The sequence below is a fragment of the Trachemys scripta genome, unplaced genomic scaffold (assembly GCF_013100865.1).
Source record: "Trachemys scripta elegans isolate TJP31775 unplaced genomic scaffold, CAS_Tse_1.0 scaffold_48, whole genome shotgun sequence".
Taxonomy (NCBI): domain Eukaryota; kingdom Metazoa; phylum Chordata; order Testudines; family Emydidae; genus Trachemys; species Trachemys scripta.
Window position 1 is genome coordinate 18,215 of NW_023260534.1, and position 13,034 is coordinate 31,248.

General features: G+C 55.9%; 1 protein-coding gene and 1 long non-coding RNA gene across 2 annotated transcripts in view; one reads left to right on the forward strand and one right to left on the reverse strand.

Annotated features, from left to right (window-relative positions):
- Positions 1 to 8,903, forward strand: part of LOC117870590 (killer cell lectin-like receptor subfamily B member 1B allele C) — a 26,269-nt gene extending 17,366 nt beyond the window's left edge. The window contains exons 3-6 of the mRNA XM_034757789.1: positions 5,941 to 6,102; positions 7,069 to 7,223; positions 7,759 to 7,871; positions 8,557 to 8,903. Coding sequence (XP_034613680.1) covers positions 5,941 to 6,102; positions 7,069 to 7,223; positions 7,759 to 7,871; positions 8,557 to 8,680 — 554 coding nt within the window. The 3' untranslated portion in view covers positions 8,681 to 8,903. The remainder of the gene's footprint in view (positions 1 to 5,940; positions 6,103 to 7,068; positions 7,224 to 7,758; positions 7,872 to 8,556) is intronic.
- Positions 8,904 to 11,217: 2,314 nt separating this feature from the next.
- Positions 11,218 to 13,028, reverse strand: LOC117870591. The gene is made up of 2 exons (XR_004644010.1): positions 12,206 to 13,028; positions 11,218 to 11,968 (listed from the first exon to the last, which is right to left on the reverse strand). It is a non-coding gene; the product is annotated as an uncharacterized LOC117870591 (long non-coding RNA).
- Between the last annotated feature and the right edge of the window lie 6 nt (positions 13,029 to 13,034).

Sequence of the window (13,034 nt, forward strand, 5' to 3'; positions counted from 1 at the left end):
TTGAATAAGGACTGGGAATGGCTGAGCCATTACAAACATTGAATCTATCTCCCCTTGTAAGTATTCTCACACTTCTTATCAACTTGTCTGTACTGGGCTAGCTTGATTATCACTTCAAAAGTTTTTTTTCTCTTACTTAATTGGCCTCTCAGAGTTGGTAAGACAACTCCCACCTGTTCATGCTCTCTGTATGTGTGTATATATATCTCCTCAATATATCTTCCATTCTATATGCATCCGAAGAAGTGGGCTGTAGTCCACGAAAGCTTATGCTCTAATAAATTTGTTAGTCTCTAAGGTGCCACAAGTACTCCTGTTCTTTTTGCGGATACAGACTAACACGGCTGCTACTCTGATACTTTTCAAGGAAATTTGGTTAAATGGCAAAACCAAGTTTCCATCGAAAAACCAGTCTTGAGGGATCAGTTTCTACCAGCCCTATGCAGAAAGAGTCGCTTTTCTCAAAAAATGTGAATTTTCATTGGGAATCTGAGCTATTGAAAAACTGTCACCTAAACAATCCCCAAATGCGTCAGTTTTCATCAGTTCGGGGCTGAACAATTGTTGGGTTTGGGCTGAATCTTTTCAGTTTTTTGCAACTGAAAAGTTTTTGGTTCATGGCTTTGGGGCAAATACAAATTTTCAATGGAAATCAAACCTATTTTCTGCCCAGCTGCATCTGTAAACGTTCAGTCGGGTGCTTCTCTTGCAAAATCGACAGCTTGCTTCATAGTGCAACCTGTGCTAACATGCTTTAGCTCCCTCTTAGAAACATAGCCAAACCCACTAACAGACCTAGCTGTATCGCTCAAGCACTGAGGATCTGTGTTTTAGGTCCAGAGGTCGTGGGTTCAATCCCCACATGCCCCATCCAGGTGTGCTATTGCAGTAGCATGTGTGAATAAATAAAAGGCATGTGAAAAATGCATCTGGCTCCTGATTTGTGCACAGAGGAATAGATCTGACTGACTGGAAGGGGGGCAATTATAAAACATTCCAGAGCAATGACCTTCATAGCTGTATGTTTCCTGTGCAACGGGGGATTGGTCTATTGCGGGGAATTACTGGAGAAGGAGATCCAAAGTGATCCTAAGGAAAAAAGAGACTGTCCTTGTGGACTAGGCCTTGAGACCCGGCTCTGCTTCTGACTTCTTATATGGCCTTGGGCGAGTCGCTTCATCACTCCGTGCCTCAGTTTCACCATGTGGGGGGGCTGATCTCTCCCTCAGTATGTTACCATCTGGGAGGCTGTCACAGATTTACAGGCTGTGCTCTGCAAGTTTTCCCAGTCTCTCTGGAAGTGCCCCCTTTATTGTGCTTCACTTTCCCCTGGGCAAGCCGCACAGCCCCGTGACTCCAACACTGGGCCTTGGGAATCCAGGACCCCCACATTTGCACTGTGGCTCCCCAGTGGATCCAGTGAGTTCAGATGCCTGGTGAAGACTTCACCCCTTGAGGGAGCGATGCAGCCACCTTTCCAAACCAAGTTGACACGGATGAGCCAGCTGGGACACAGCGTTTGAGGGCCATTAGGTTAGTGTGAGAAAGCCAAGCTCAGCTCGGTATCACCTGCCCCAAGCCTGCCTGGGCTTCAGCTCTCTTCACGCTGGGCAGCCCCGTCTGTATTTCCAGGAGCAGACACCTCAGATGTCTTTGCTTTCTGTCTGTGCTGATTGATTGGGCTGTCAGTCGTTGAGCAAATTGTTGACTCTTCCATTGGCTCTCCATCCATATGGGGAAAGTTCTGGACAGTGCATTGCTATGGACCCACACAGGTCCACTGCCTCTATGCCCCAAAGGGAAATTGAACCCCTTCGGTGGCTGTAGGCTGCACCCGTCGCTGGCTGGGATGAGTGACTTGAGGCACCTTCTGCAGCAGCAAAGAGTCCCTCAGGCCGGAGGCTCTGACCATCAACCTGTCGCTCACACAACTGCAGGCCAGTGTCTGAGCTTCCTGTGTGGTCTAACACCCCCTCTCCATGGGGCTCTGAAAGGTTCCCTTCTGCATTGTCTCTGCCTCCTCTCTCTGAGCAACAATACCCGCGCTGATGGAGGACGAGGAGGGCTACACAGTGCTGAACCTGCGGCCCAAGGAGAGAAGCTCGGTGGTCCCTTCCCCGGACAGGATCCAAGGTATTGATTTCAAATCCCACTTCTCACCTTCGGGCTCCACATCCCAGCAGCAGGGAGGGTACACAGCATGGCCGGGGCTGGGGTAGAGTCTGGGTTGGACCAGGGCTGGATTAGCTGTGCACACAGCAGGGAAAGATACCGGGCCTGAGCCTTCAGCATCCGCGCACACGACTGAGCGCGCCTATGGGAGCTTTGCATCTCAGGATCTCCAAGGTGGGGACAACGGGAAAATTGAGGCCCAGATGGGGGGAGTGTCTCGCCCGCAGACATGCAGCAAATCACTGGCATGGCTAGGAAAAGAACCCAGGAATCCTGTTTCCCAGAATCCCTTCCTCTCCCCTGCCTGCCCCGCCAAGCGCCAGATCCCACAGTCCTCACGGAGCTGAGACTGGAACCCCCACGTCCCGACCCCCAGATCTAACCAACAGCCCCCACTTCCCACCAACGGGAGGGGAGAGAAGCCACTTCTAACACCCAGTTCCCAGCTCTAACCCAATGCACCCCCCACCGCAGAACCAGGCACCCCCCTGCCCCATCCAATGCACCCCACCCCTCCCCCACAGCCAGGCACCCCCCTGCCCCACCCAATGCATCCCACCCCTCTCCCACAGCCAGGCACCCCCCTTCCCCAATCCAATGCACCCCACCCCTCCCGCACAGCCAGGGACCCACCACCCCAATCCAATGCATCCCACCCCTCCCGCACAGCCAGGCACCCCCCTGCCCCATCCCATGCACCACACCCCTCCCCCACAGCCAGGCACCCCCTGCCCCAACCCACCCCTCCCCCACAGCCAGGCACCCCACAGCCCCCTCTGGTCTAACCCAATGCTCTGCCCGCCCTGCGCCCGACCTGTGGCGGTGCTGTGGGAGGCACCAAACCCGCTCCCCGCTCCCCCCGGCCTGAGGGGGCGCCGGCACCTACCCGGGTCTCACTGGGGGAAGGGGGTAGGAGGAGTCACCACAGGGGCAGGACCCGGCCATGGGGAGGGGGCGGCGATGCCACCAGCCAGCGCCTCAGTCGAAGCCCCCAGCCCCGGGCGAGCAGCCTGCGCGCGCTTTTCCCCGAGGGCGCGGCGCGGAGTTAAGCGCGCGCGCAGAGCGGCCGTTAACGGTCTGAGGGTGGCACCGAACGTTCGGGGAGACGGGACCGTTTCCCCCGCCATGGAGCGAATTGCCCGCTGCTGTGCCAGGGGAAAGCAACAGCCACCGCTCCCCTCGCTGGGGATAGAACCCAGGAGTCCTGGCTCCCAGCCCTCCCTGCTCTAACCACTAGACTCCCCTCCCCTCCCAGATCCAGGCACAGGACACAGGGTTTCGCCTGGTTTCTTGCACCCCCGGGCTGTAGAATTTCACTCCTGATCCCACAGGCAGGGCCGGCTCTGGCTTTTTTGCCGCCCCAGGCAAAAAAGCCTCCCGCCGCCCCCTCCCTCCGGTGGGGAGCGCGGGAGGGGAGGACGCTGAGCCCGGCCGCGGCCCAGCTCTCCCCAGCCGGCCAGAGCGCCGGGGGAGGGCGGTGAGCCCAGTCGCGGCCCCGCTCTCGGCCCTGAGCGCCGCCCCCCTCCAGGTGCTGCTCCAAGCACATGCTTGGAAGGCTGGTGCCTGGAGCCGGCCCTGCCTGCAGGGGCGGGAGCGACTCTGTCTGGCCCCAGGAGCGAACCCTGCTGGGCGCACTGGCTCCTTGAGCTGGGCGGGGACGTTCCTCTGGTTGGGGGTTGAAATTTTTGGAGGAAATGTTTTTTCCATTTTTAAAAACTGCCACTTCCCAGCCCAACTTTTTTCATTTCCAAGAGCATAAAACATCAGGAAAAGACAGTTACCTTTTCCATAACTGGCATTCTTCGAGATGTGTTGCTCATGTCTATTCCACATTCCCTACTTCCCCTCTGTCAGAGTTGTCTGGCAAGAAGGAACTGAGGGTGGGGGAGCACACAGCTCCCCTTATACTGTGCCATGGAGGGGCCACTCCAGGGCTCGCAGGGGTGCTCCCCCTACGGGTACTGCTAGGGCAAAAACTTGCGGGACCGGTGCATGTGGTGAGCACGCACACCTACTGTGGAATACACATGAGCAATCACTTGAAGAAGAAACAAAGGTTTTCAGTGCTGAAAAAGACCCTCGTGTCCCTGAGCTGCCCAGTCCAACCGGGCAAAGAAAATACCCCCAGGCTTTGGAAATGGAAAAGGAAATTATAAGTAGACATGGGTCACCACCATGACCAATAGAACCACAAAAAGGTGTTTTCATAACAAAAAAAGGACCGAAAATTGGAACAGTTGGCGCGAAATCAACCTGTTTTCACACAAGTTCCCAGTTAAAGAAAAAAGTAGCAAAATGTAATTGAAAAATGTATGGATGAAAAACTTTGACCCACTCTCAATCTGACTGTCAGGGGAGAAAAGCGAGTCAGACGAGTGCCTGGCCTCACTGGAAGCCTGGAGCCATGTTGCCTTTTCAAATAATAATTAGCCCTGTGCTCGATTCTGATTGTGTTTTACCAAACGTCAACTCCTCCAGGTCCTCCTCAGCCCCCACGATGGCACCGACTCGCTCAGTGGGTTGTGTGCGTTGTGATCATCGCTTTGCTGGCAGTTGTCGTAGCGCTGGGGATTTGGGGTAAGTGCCAAAAGCTAGGGGCTTATTTGTGTATTTGCGTAAGTGTGTAGCCTGGGTTCTCCTGCTCTCCCATTGCAGAGTTCACTTCCATTGTAGACTGCCTGAAGTTGCTGACAGCTTGACTGAAACATAAACAGAGAGAGAGAGAGGGAGAGAGCGAAAGAGGGTACGTGTGTATAGATATAGATATATTGATGAGTGTGTGAGAGAATAAATACATAGTGTGCATGTGTATATAGATAGATTAATAAGTATGTGAGGGGATAAACAGGGTGTGTGTGAGTGAAGATAGATCCAGAGATACACTAGAACAGGATAAACATTAGGGAAAATTTTATATATATATATAAAAAAACCCTTGGCACCCTCTTTTCAAAATTAAAAAAAAACCCTCTAAATTCTGAAAATTCAAATAATCTGTCTCCATGCTCCTCCCCTGCATCACAGGGAATGTGGGTGAGGGACACAGACAGGAAGTGACGGGGGCCAGATAAGCCCCTCATTAGACAGGCTGCATCCCTCACCTTGGTATCAGGGTGGCAGCATTGAAGGGGGAGGGGCGCCCATCAGGGGCTGGGAGCGCTTTCGTAACTGAACCAACTTCTGTAGCAGCACAGAGGCCCTGACACCGGATGCTCTGACTGCCGCCCAGACGTCCACAGGGCTGCAGCCCAGCATCTCAGCTTCCTGTGTGATCTCACACCCCAGCCCACACGGCTCCTGGCGACTGCTCTCACTGGACCAGGAGGGCTACACTGTATTGAACTTGCAGTCCAAGAGGGCAGCTCAGGTGGCCCGTCCCCATCCTGGAACCAAGGCTGTTCCTTGCCACCTCAAGGCACTCCGTGCCTCAGTTTCCCCACCTGTGCCGTGGGGTTAACTGCCCTGCCCTGCCTCATTCTGCCATTCAGGTGATGGGGGATGGGAAACTTAGATACATGCAAACACTGGCTGGGTTTACAAAGGGGCCCAAAGGATTTAGGCACCAAACTCCCACAGATTTTCAATCCCAGCCAATTTTTCGGACCATGGTCCATTGGGGCTGCTCCAAGTCTATTGAAGTCAGTGCAGATGGGGATGAACTGGCTTCGGGTCAGGCCCTGTCTCTGCAGCACACTGCTGGGCTTTCTGCCTAACAACCCCCCATCACATTGACCGGTCGCCCTCACTCCCACCGACGCTGCTTTGCAGTTTCCCACTTGGTGTCCGAGAAGGGACCGACCCCGGCAGCCCCTGGGAGCGACGGAGTTGGGAGCAGAGACCCCAGCACAGCAGAATGCAGCGCCCGCCTGGAGCGTTTCCGATCCCATCTGAGCCAACGTCTGTGCCACCCGGCCCCGTCCGGCCCAGCAGGTAACCCCAGCTCGTGTGTCTCTGAGCCGCCCTCCGCCCCGGGCACGGCCAGTGGGAACCCAGCTGCCGTCCCAGCCCCTGGGGATCCTGCAGGGCAGGGACACGGCGCCCCCTGCTGGCTGCACCGATCTAGCCACCAGCCCCGCTCGGTGCCAGGCCGTGAATGTACCTGCCTCAACTGGGACTGTGCATGGGGCAGCGACATCTAGTGGCCGTTCAAGGTAATATCCAGCCATGAAGATTTTAATTATGTAATACAAAGCTGTCCAATTTTTTTTTAGTGTGTGTCTGGGGGTTTCACATCTTATTAGTGAGATTGTCTTACGGTCCCACCTCCTCCCGTTCCCCATCACCCCTGGGTCCCAGCCTCCCTTCCTGTTCCCAGTTTAACACCACCCTTCCCTCAGTTACTACAAGGCCCTTCTAGGTCATTCTGGCAGTGTAAAGGGGCCTTAAAGTGGGTCCCAGGGCCCCTGAGAATCTCCCCTGTCCTGGGGGGGCCTCTCCGGCTGGTGTGGAGCTGGGGTAAGGGCCCTCCCCCACCCTGTTCCCAACCCCCAAAATGGGGGGTAGATTGGTAGTCCCCTAGGAGTGAGGGACCTGCCGCCGCCGATCGCGGCTTTTTTTTGCCCCCCAATTGCCGCCGCCGGTCGCTATTTTTTTTTTTTTGCTTGGGGCGGCAGAAATGCTGGAGCTGGCCCTGGTAGTGTGGCTAGAGTGCAGTGCGCTGTGGGTGTTCTCTGCTTCCCAGGGCCCATATGGGAGCACTGGATAAGGCAGAGCAGCTGCGAGGCTGCTGTAACTGACACCAGGAGCTAGGCAGGGCCTGGCTCAGCCCCAGATTTAAGGGAGCACAAAGGGGACTGAACCCATTTGAACCCTGTTCCTGCCCCAGTCGCAGGAAGGGAGTAGCCAGGAATGAGGCCCAGAGGGCTCAGAGCATTAATGATGCCTGTCTCTCTGCAGGGGGCTCTGAGTGCAAACTCTGCCCCACGGACTGGCGTCTGCACGGGGACAAGTGCTACTGGGTCTCCAGGGGAGGTGAAATGTGGAGTGAGAGCCGCACCGACTGCTCAGCGAGGGGCTCCCAGCTGCTGGTGATCCAGGACCCCAAGGAGCTGGTAAAGGGGATGATACCTTCCTGCTGGAGCTGCCCCAGCAGGGCTGGGCCCTGGATACAGAGTCCAAGGGCGCATAGGCTACATGATAGGGCTGGGATTTTCAAAGCTGCCTAGGGGATTTGGACACCCGGATCCCATTAATTGTTAATAATGGGGTGTCCAAGCCCCCCAGTCAGCTTTGACAATCCCAGCCTAAATCACTAGCCCCAGGATCAGAGGCACACAAAGGTGGCTTAAAGCCACCGATACCCTCCCCCATCTGGGGTGTGCCCGACACAGCTCAGCTGGAGAGAGGGGCTGGGTGTGTGTGAGGATGGGTGGCTACAGAGAGATGGGGGATGGATGGATGGATGGATCGATCGAGGGGTTTCTAGGGGGGATAGTTGGATAGATAGATAGATGGGTGTGTATGGGGATAGATGGACAGACAGAAAGTCAACTGTTCTGGTACTGAAGTTGTTGACAACCTGGATTCACAAGAAAAGAGCCCGACAGCACGTCTGGTCACCAGCTGCCTGTCACACACTCACTGCAGGAGTTCCTAAAGGACCTGACACAAGGTTCACATCTGTTCTGGATCGGACTGTCCGTCTCCTCCCCGGAGAAGGCCTGGACCTGGCTGGATGGCTCCCGGCTGGATCAGAGCCTGTGAGTGATTCCTTGAGTCAAACACTTTCCCTCCCCTCCGTGGGCAGAAGGGGCCAGGGCTAGGGATGGAGGAGGTTTTGGGGGGAAGGTCGGGAGCTCAGGGGGAGCCGTGTTCAGTGTCAGACGATGCTGAGACCCCAGGAGGGGGGCTGGGGAGCCCGGGTGAGAGGGGTCTGGGTGGGAGCAGACAGGGCCATGGGGCAAGGAGAGATTTGCGCATCCCCCAGCACAGAGATGGTGGCTGGAGCCCTGGGGGCGGGGGATGTGGCCCAGAGATGGGATGTGGAGTGAGAGGAACAAAGGGGCCAGGCCAGAGCCCTGGGGATCCCCCAGACAATGGGGTGGGGGGAGGTGGAGACACAGAGCAGCCAGAGAAGCAGGAGGGGACCAGGAGGGGGCAGCGTCGGCCCAGCCCGGTGGGGAGGAGACGCGGGGCAGGGAAGGGAGCTGGACAGGGCCTAGCCCAGCAGGGACGATGAGGCTGGAGCAGGTCCCTGGGCTCTGGGCAGGGAGAGGCCGTTCGAGACCCTGGCCAGGGTTCTGACAGTGGGGAGAGGGGGCAGCCCCCAGGGCAGAGCTGGAGGAGACAACGGCTGCGGATCCCATTAGAACAGGGAAGATCCGCAACCGACTGCGTGTGATGGACCCACACGCGCTGACAGGGGCCCTCTCCTTTGTCCCGCAGGTTCCAGGCACCAGGCCCGGCTAAGGGGAACAGCTGTGGGGCGGTGAAGGGGAACCAGATTCATTCTGACACCTGCGATTCTGCATTTCAGTGGATTTGCCAGAGAGACGCCATTCCGCTCTGAGCAGGGTACGGGGGAGACCTCAGAGCGCGGCACCGTTACCCCCATGTCACACAGAGGTAGTTTCAGCACATATGGGGACAGTCCCAAGGGGATCCCTGTGACCAAACCTCTCACAGTGTCGTGACCTAAGTTCCTTCTAAGCTGCACAGACGTGCAGCTACCTATTAAGTCCCGTGCCTCTCCCCTGGCCCCGAGCTGCTGCGGTGAGAGAGGGCTGGGGGAGTACTTTCTCCCCACTGCAGCCCTGGGGCAACCTGCACCCCAAACCCCTCTTCCCTGGCTCCACCCCAGAGCCCACACCCCCTGCACCCTAAACCTCTCATCCCTGGTCTCACCCCAGAGCCCGCACTCCCCGTCAGCACCCTCACCCCCCACAGCCCAACCCTCTGCCCTAGCCCTGAGCCCCGTCCCACACTCCGAACCCCTCGGCTTCACCCCCACCACATGAATTTTGGTATGTGCACCAATATGGAGATGCTATGTCACATATCACATAACAAAATTCATTCTGCACATGTAAAACATTAGCGGGAACACTGGTGTGACCCACTTTGGGGTCCCGACCCACAGTTTGAAACCCTGGTCTACACAATAGACACGTGGGTCAGTTGGCTCTGGCACACGGGGCTCAGGCTATGGGGCTGTTTAATTGCCAGGTGGACATTCTGGCTCGGGCTGGAGCCTGGGCTCTAGGACCTTTCCCCCTCCTGGGAGTCCCAGAGCTCGGGCTCCAGCCAGAGCCCCAGTCACTGCACTGCAGTTAAACAGCCCCTTCATCTGAGGCCCCGTCAGCTGGCACGGGCCAGCCACAGGCGTCTAACTGCAGAGTAGTCACCCTTTGTGCCTCAGTTTCCCCAGTTGAGAAATGGGGATAAGGAGACTGACCTTCTTTGGTGAAGCACGTGAGATCTCCTGCTCGAAAGCTCTAGATCAGAGTGAGGGATTATCACTATCGCACGGACAGTAAAGATTTCTGTTGAACCGTGCAAAAGCTGTGTTTATTCTTGATGAGCCACAGAGCGGCCAGAACCCTGGCTTGGAGTTCAGGACACCTGGGTTTATTCCTGTCTCTGACCTGTTCTGTGACTTTCCACAAGTCACTTACACTCTCCGTGCTTCAGTTTCCTCTCCCAGCCTTTGTCTGTGAACTGCTTGGGGCAAGGACCATCTCTCCGTGTGTGTCTGTGCAGCGCCTGGCACAACGGGGCCCTGATCTCAGCTGGGGCAGGAACTGTCTCTCGTTGTGTCTGTGCAGCGCCCGGCACAACGGGGCCCTGATCTCAGCTGGGGCAGGGACTGTCTCTCCCTGTGTGTCTGTGCAGCACCTGGCGCAACGGGGCCCTGATGTCAGCTGGGGCAGGGACTGTCTCTCATTGTGTCTGTGCAGCGCCCGTCACAAGGGGGCCCTGATCTCAGCTGGGGCCTCTAACTGCTGATGTGATACAAATAATCTTTTTATCTTCCTGACACTTCGCACAGGGGTTAGGGTACGTGTGTGTCACTGTTCACAGTTTGTCTCATCAGGAATTGTTCCTGGGGATTGCGCCTGGCCAGAGAGAGAACAGCCCGGCTCTGTGATCTCTCACCCACACTCCAGTGGGCTCATGACAGACTCGTTCTTCCCCAGGGCAGAGACACCAGTGCGTAGCCCGGCCCTTTATAGGCAGAACTCAGAGAAAAGCCCAGTGAGGGCAGTGCCCTTCCCCTAGAGGGCATCACCCCCCCCCCCGTGGGCAGAGTTTTCCCTCATTCTGGGGGAGCCCCTCCCCGGCAGGCGGCGGGGAAGACAGGGAGGATGACAGAAAAAGAGGCACACGCACACACATTGTCCTCAGCCTGTTAGTCCTTGTGGGGAGGGGCGCTCACAGCCCTGGTGGGAGGATGCAGCTGCTGCCTCAGTTTCCCTGCTCAGTTGGGAGGAGCCAGTCACACGAGGACTTAAGTTTACAAAATAAAAGTTTCCGTTTGGGAAGCTGGTGTATTATTATACAAATAATTCTGTACACACATGTATACACACACACACACACACACGTCTGTCCTAGCACGTCCCAGCAATCCCCTCCTGTCTGCGGCGTCTCTTCTCGCTCCCCCAGCGCTCAGCAGGGCCTGNCAAATGGGCTGCCCCAAGCACGTGCTTGCTTTGCTGGTGCATAGAGCTGCCCCTGCTCCAGTGGGCTCATGACAGACCTGTTCTTCCCCAGGGCAGAGACACCAGTGCAGAGCCCGGCTCTTTATAGGCAGAGCTCAGAGAAAAGTCCAGTGAGGGCAGTGCCCTTCCACTAGAGGGCATCACCCCCCCATGGGCAGAGCTCTCCCTCAGTCTGGGGGAGCCCCTCCCCGGCAGGCAGAGGGGAAGATGAGGAGGATGATAAGAAAAGAGACACAGTCACATTGTCCTCAGTGCATTAGTCCCTGTGGAGCGGGGAGCTCACAGCCCTGGTGGGAGGTTGCAGCTGCTGCCTCTGTTTCCCTGCTCGGTTGGGAGGAGCCAGTCACACGAGGACTTAAGTTTACAAAATAGAAGTTTCCCTTGGGGGAGCTGGTGTATTATTATACAAATAATTCTGTACACACATGTATACACACACACACACACACACGTCTGTCCTAGCACGTCCCAGCAATCCCCTCCTGTCTGCGGCGTCTCTTCTCGCTCCCCCAGCGCTCAGCAGGGCCTGCACAACAGCCCTTCTCGCTGTACAGCAGAGTTCATGCGTCCTTCCCACAGGCTGCAGGGTTCACACCGGCCCCTTCGCCCCATGGCTGCAGGGGCCACAGCACCTCCCCATGGCCCCAGCCGGTACATTGGCTTCTAGCCACAGCCCGGGCCAGGCTCCTGCCCTGGGCCTCTGACAGGAGGGACACAGCAGGCTTGGAAATCAGAAGGGGAGCAGCCAAGTCAAAAGATCCCTTCTCTGTGCCAGACAGGGAGCTGGGGGCTGCTGGCTAATCCGCACCCTCACCCCAGTCCCCAGATGGGCCAATGGGTGCCAGAGGCTCCAAGGGGAGGAGCTATCAGATGTCCTTCAGCGAGCGTCTCTCTTCCTTGCGGCTGGGGCTGTCCTCCTTCACCAGCCCCACCCAGTTCCCCACTCGCTGAGGCAACTTGGGACAGCCCCATGGAAAGGACAAGGCCCGACTCATCCAGGTTACAGTCACTTTGCTCGGCCTTCTGGTCTCTCCACTAGTTTGCTGCAGATCCAGTGTGCGTCCCTGGAGCAGCCTGAACTGGCAATTTCGCCATTGTTCGCAAAAGCACACAGGCCTCGTCCCTTTATTTTAAACCTGCAACAGCAACAAATAAATAATAAAAACCCGACACAGCTGTTAGAGCAGCTTCATCGAGCAGTGAAATTCCAGCCTCGAGCGATTCACCCCAGGTCATACGGCAAATCTACGGGAGAGCCAGGCACTGCACTCCGATTTCCCAAGTCAGTCCCAGGCCTTAACCACAAGGCCAGTGTCCTGTTTGAAATGTGAGCTGCAACATTTATTGAGTTACTAGAACTAAAAGGGACGCACCAGTTGTTGAATTCTTTCCCACTGGTCCACATCCAGGGTTGGTCCGGTTCCCTCCAGAGACCGATCCAGTGGTCAGAGGGTCCTTTATGGTGCACCAGGAAATCCTTTGTTAAAAAAGTAACAGCAAATACACGTTACACATCTCCATGTCTGGGATCTCTACAACCTACACTGGGTTCTCTGGGCTGCTACACAGGGGGAGCTGGGCAGGTGGTCCAGGCTGGGAATTCTACACCAAGAAATGAATCCCCAACTCAGAGGCAGCACCCGTCCGCTCCATGAACTCTGGGTTGGTCAGCCCACACAGGGACATGGTGCTAAGACTAGTCCAGTGTATTTCGTAGAGCTGGCTGAAGATTTTTCATAAAAATATTTCTGTGACAGAAAATGTCACAAAGATTAATTTTTTCTGAGTTTAATTTTGATTTCACTGAGAACTTTCTATTTTCCATTGGGCAATGATTTTGTTTCGGGTCAGTTTGACATTAATCTGTAGCCAACTGAGTTACCAAGGTGCCTCATGGGAGTTATAATTTGGGCGTCATACCTCCATTCTCCACTCTGGGTTGGGTTCCCCCAAAACTACATATCCTATAATGCCCCATGGTTTCCCTATTGGCTGAGCCACTGCTGGGCATCATGGGAGATGTAGTCCAACCCAGGATCTCAGCACACAGAAGGGGGCAGAAGGCCCCCAAACTACAACTCCCATGAGGAGCCACAGGTGCTGTTCAATGTTGAACCATGCTGAAACAAAATGTTCTGATTTGGTTTGACAAACCAAACTGCTTTGCTATGTGAATGATGAAAGAAATTGGTTTGATCAAAT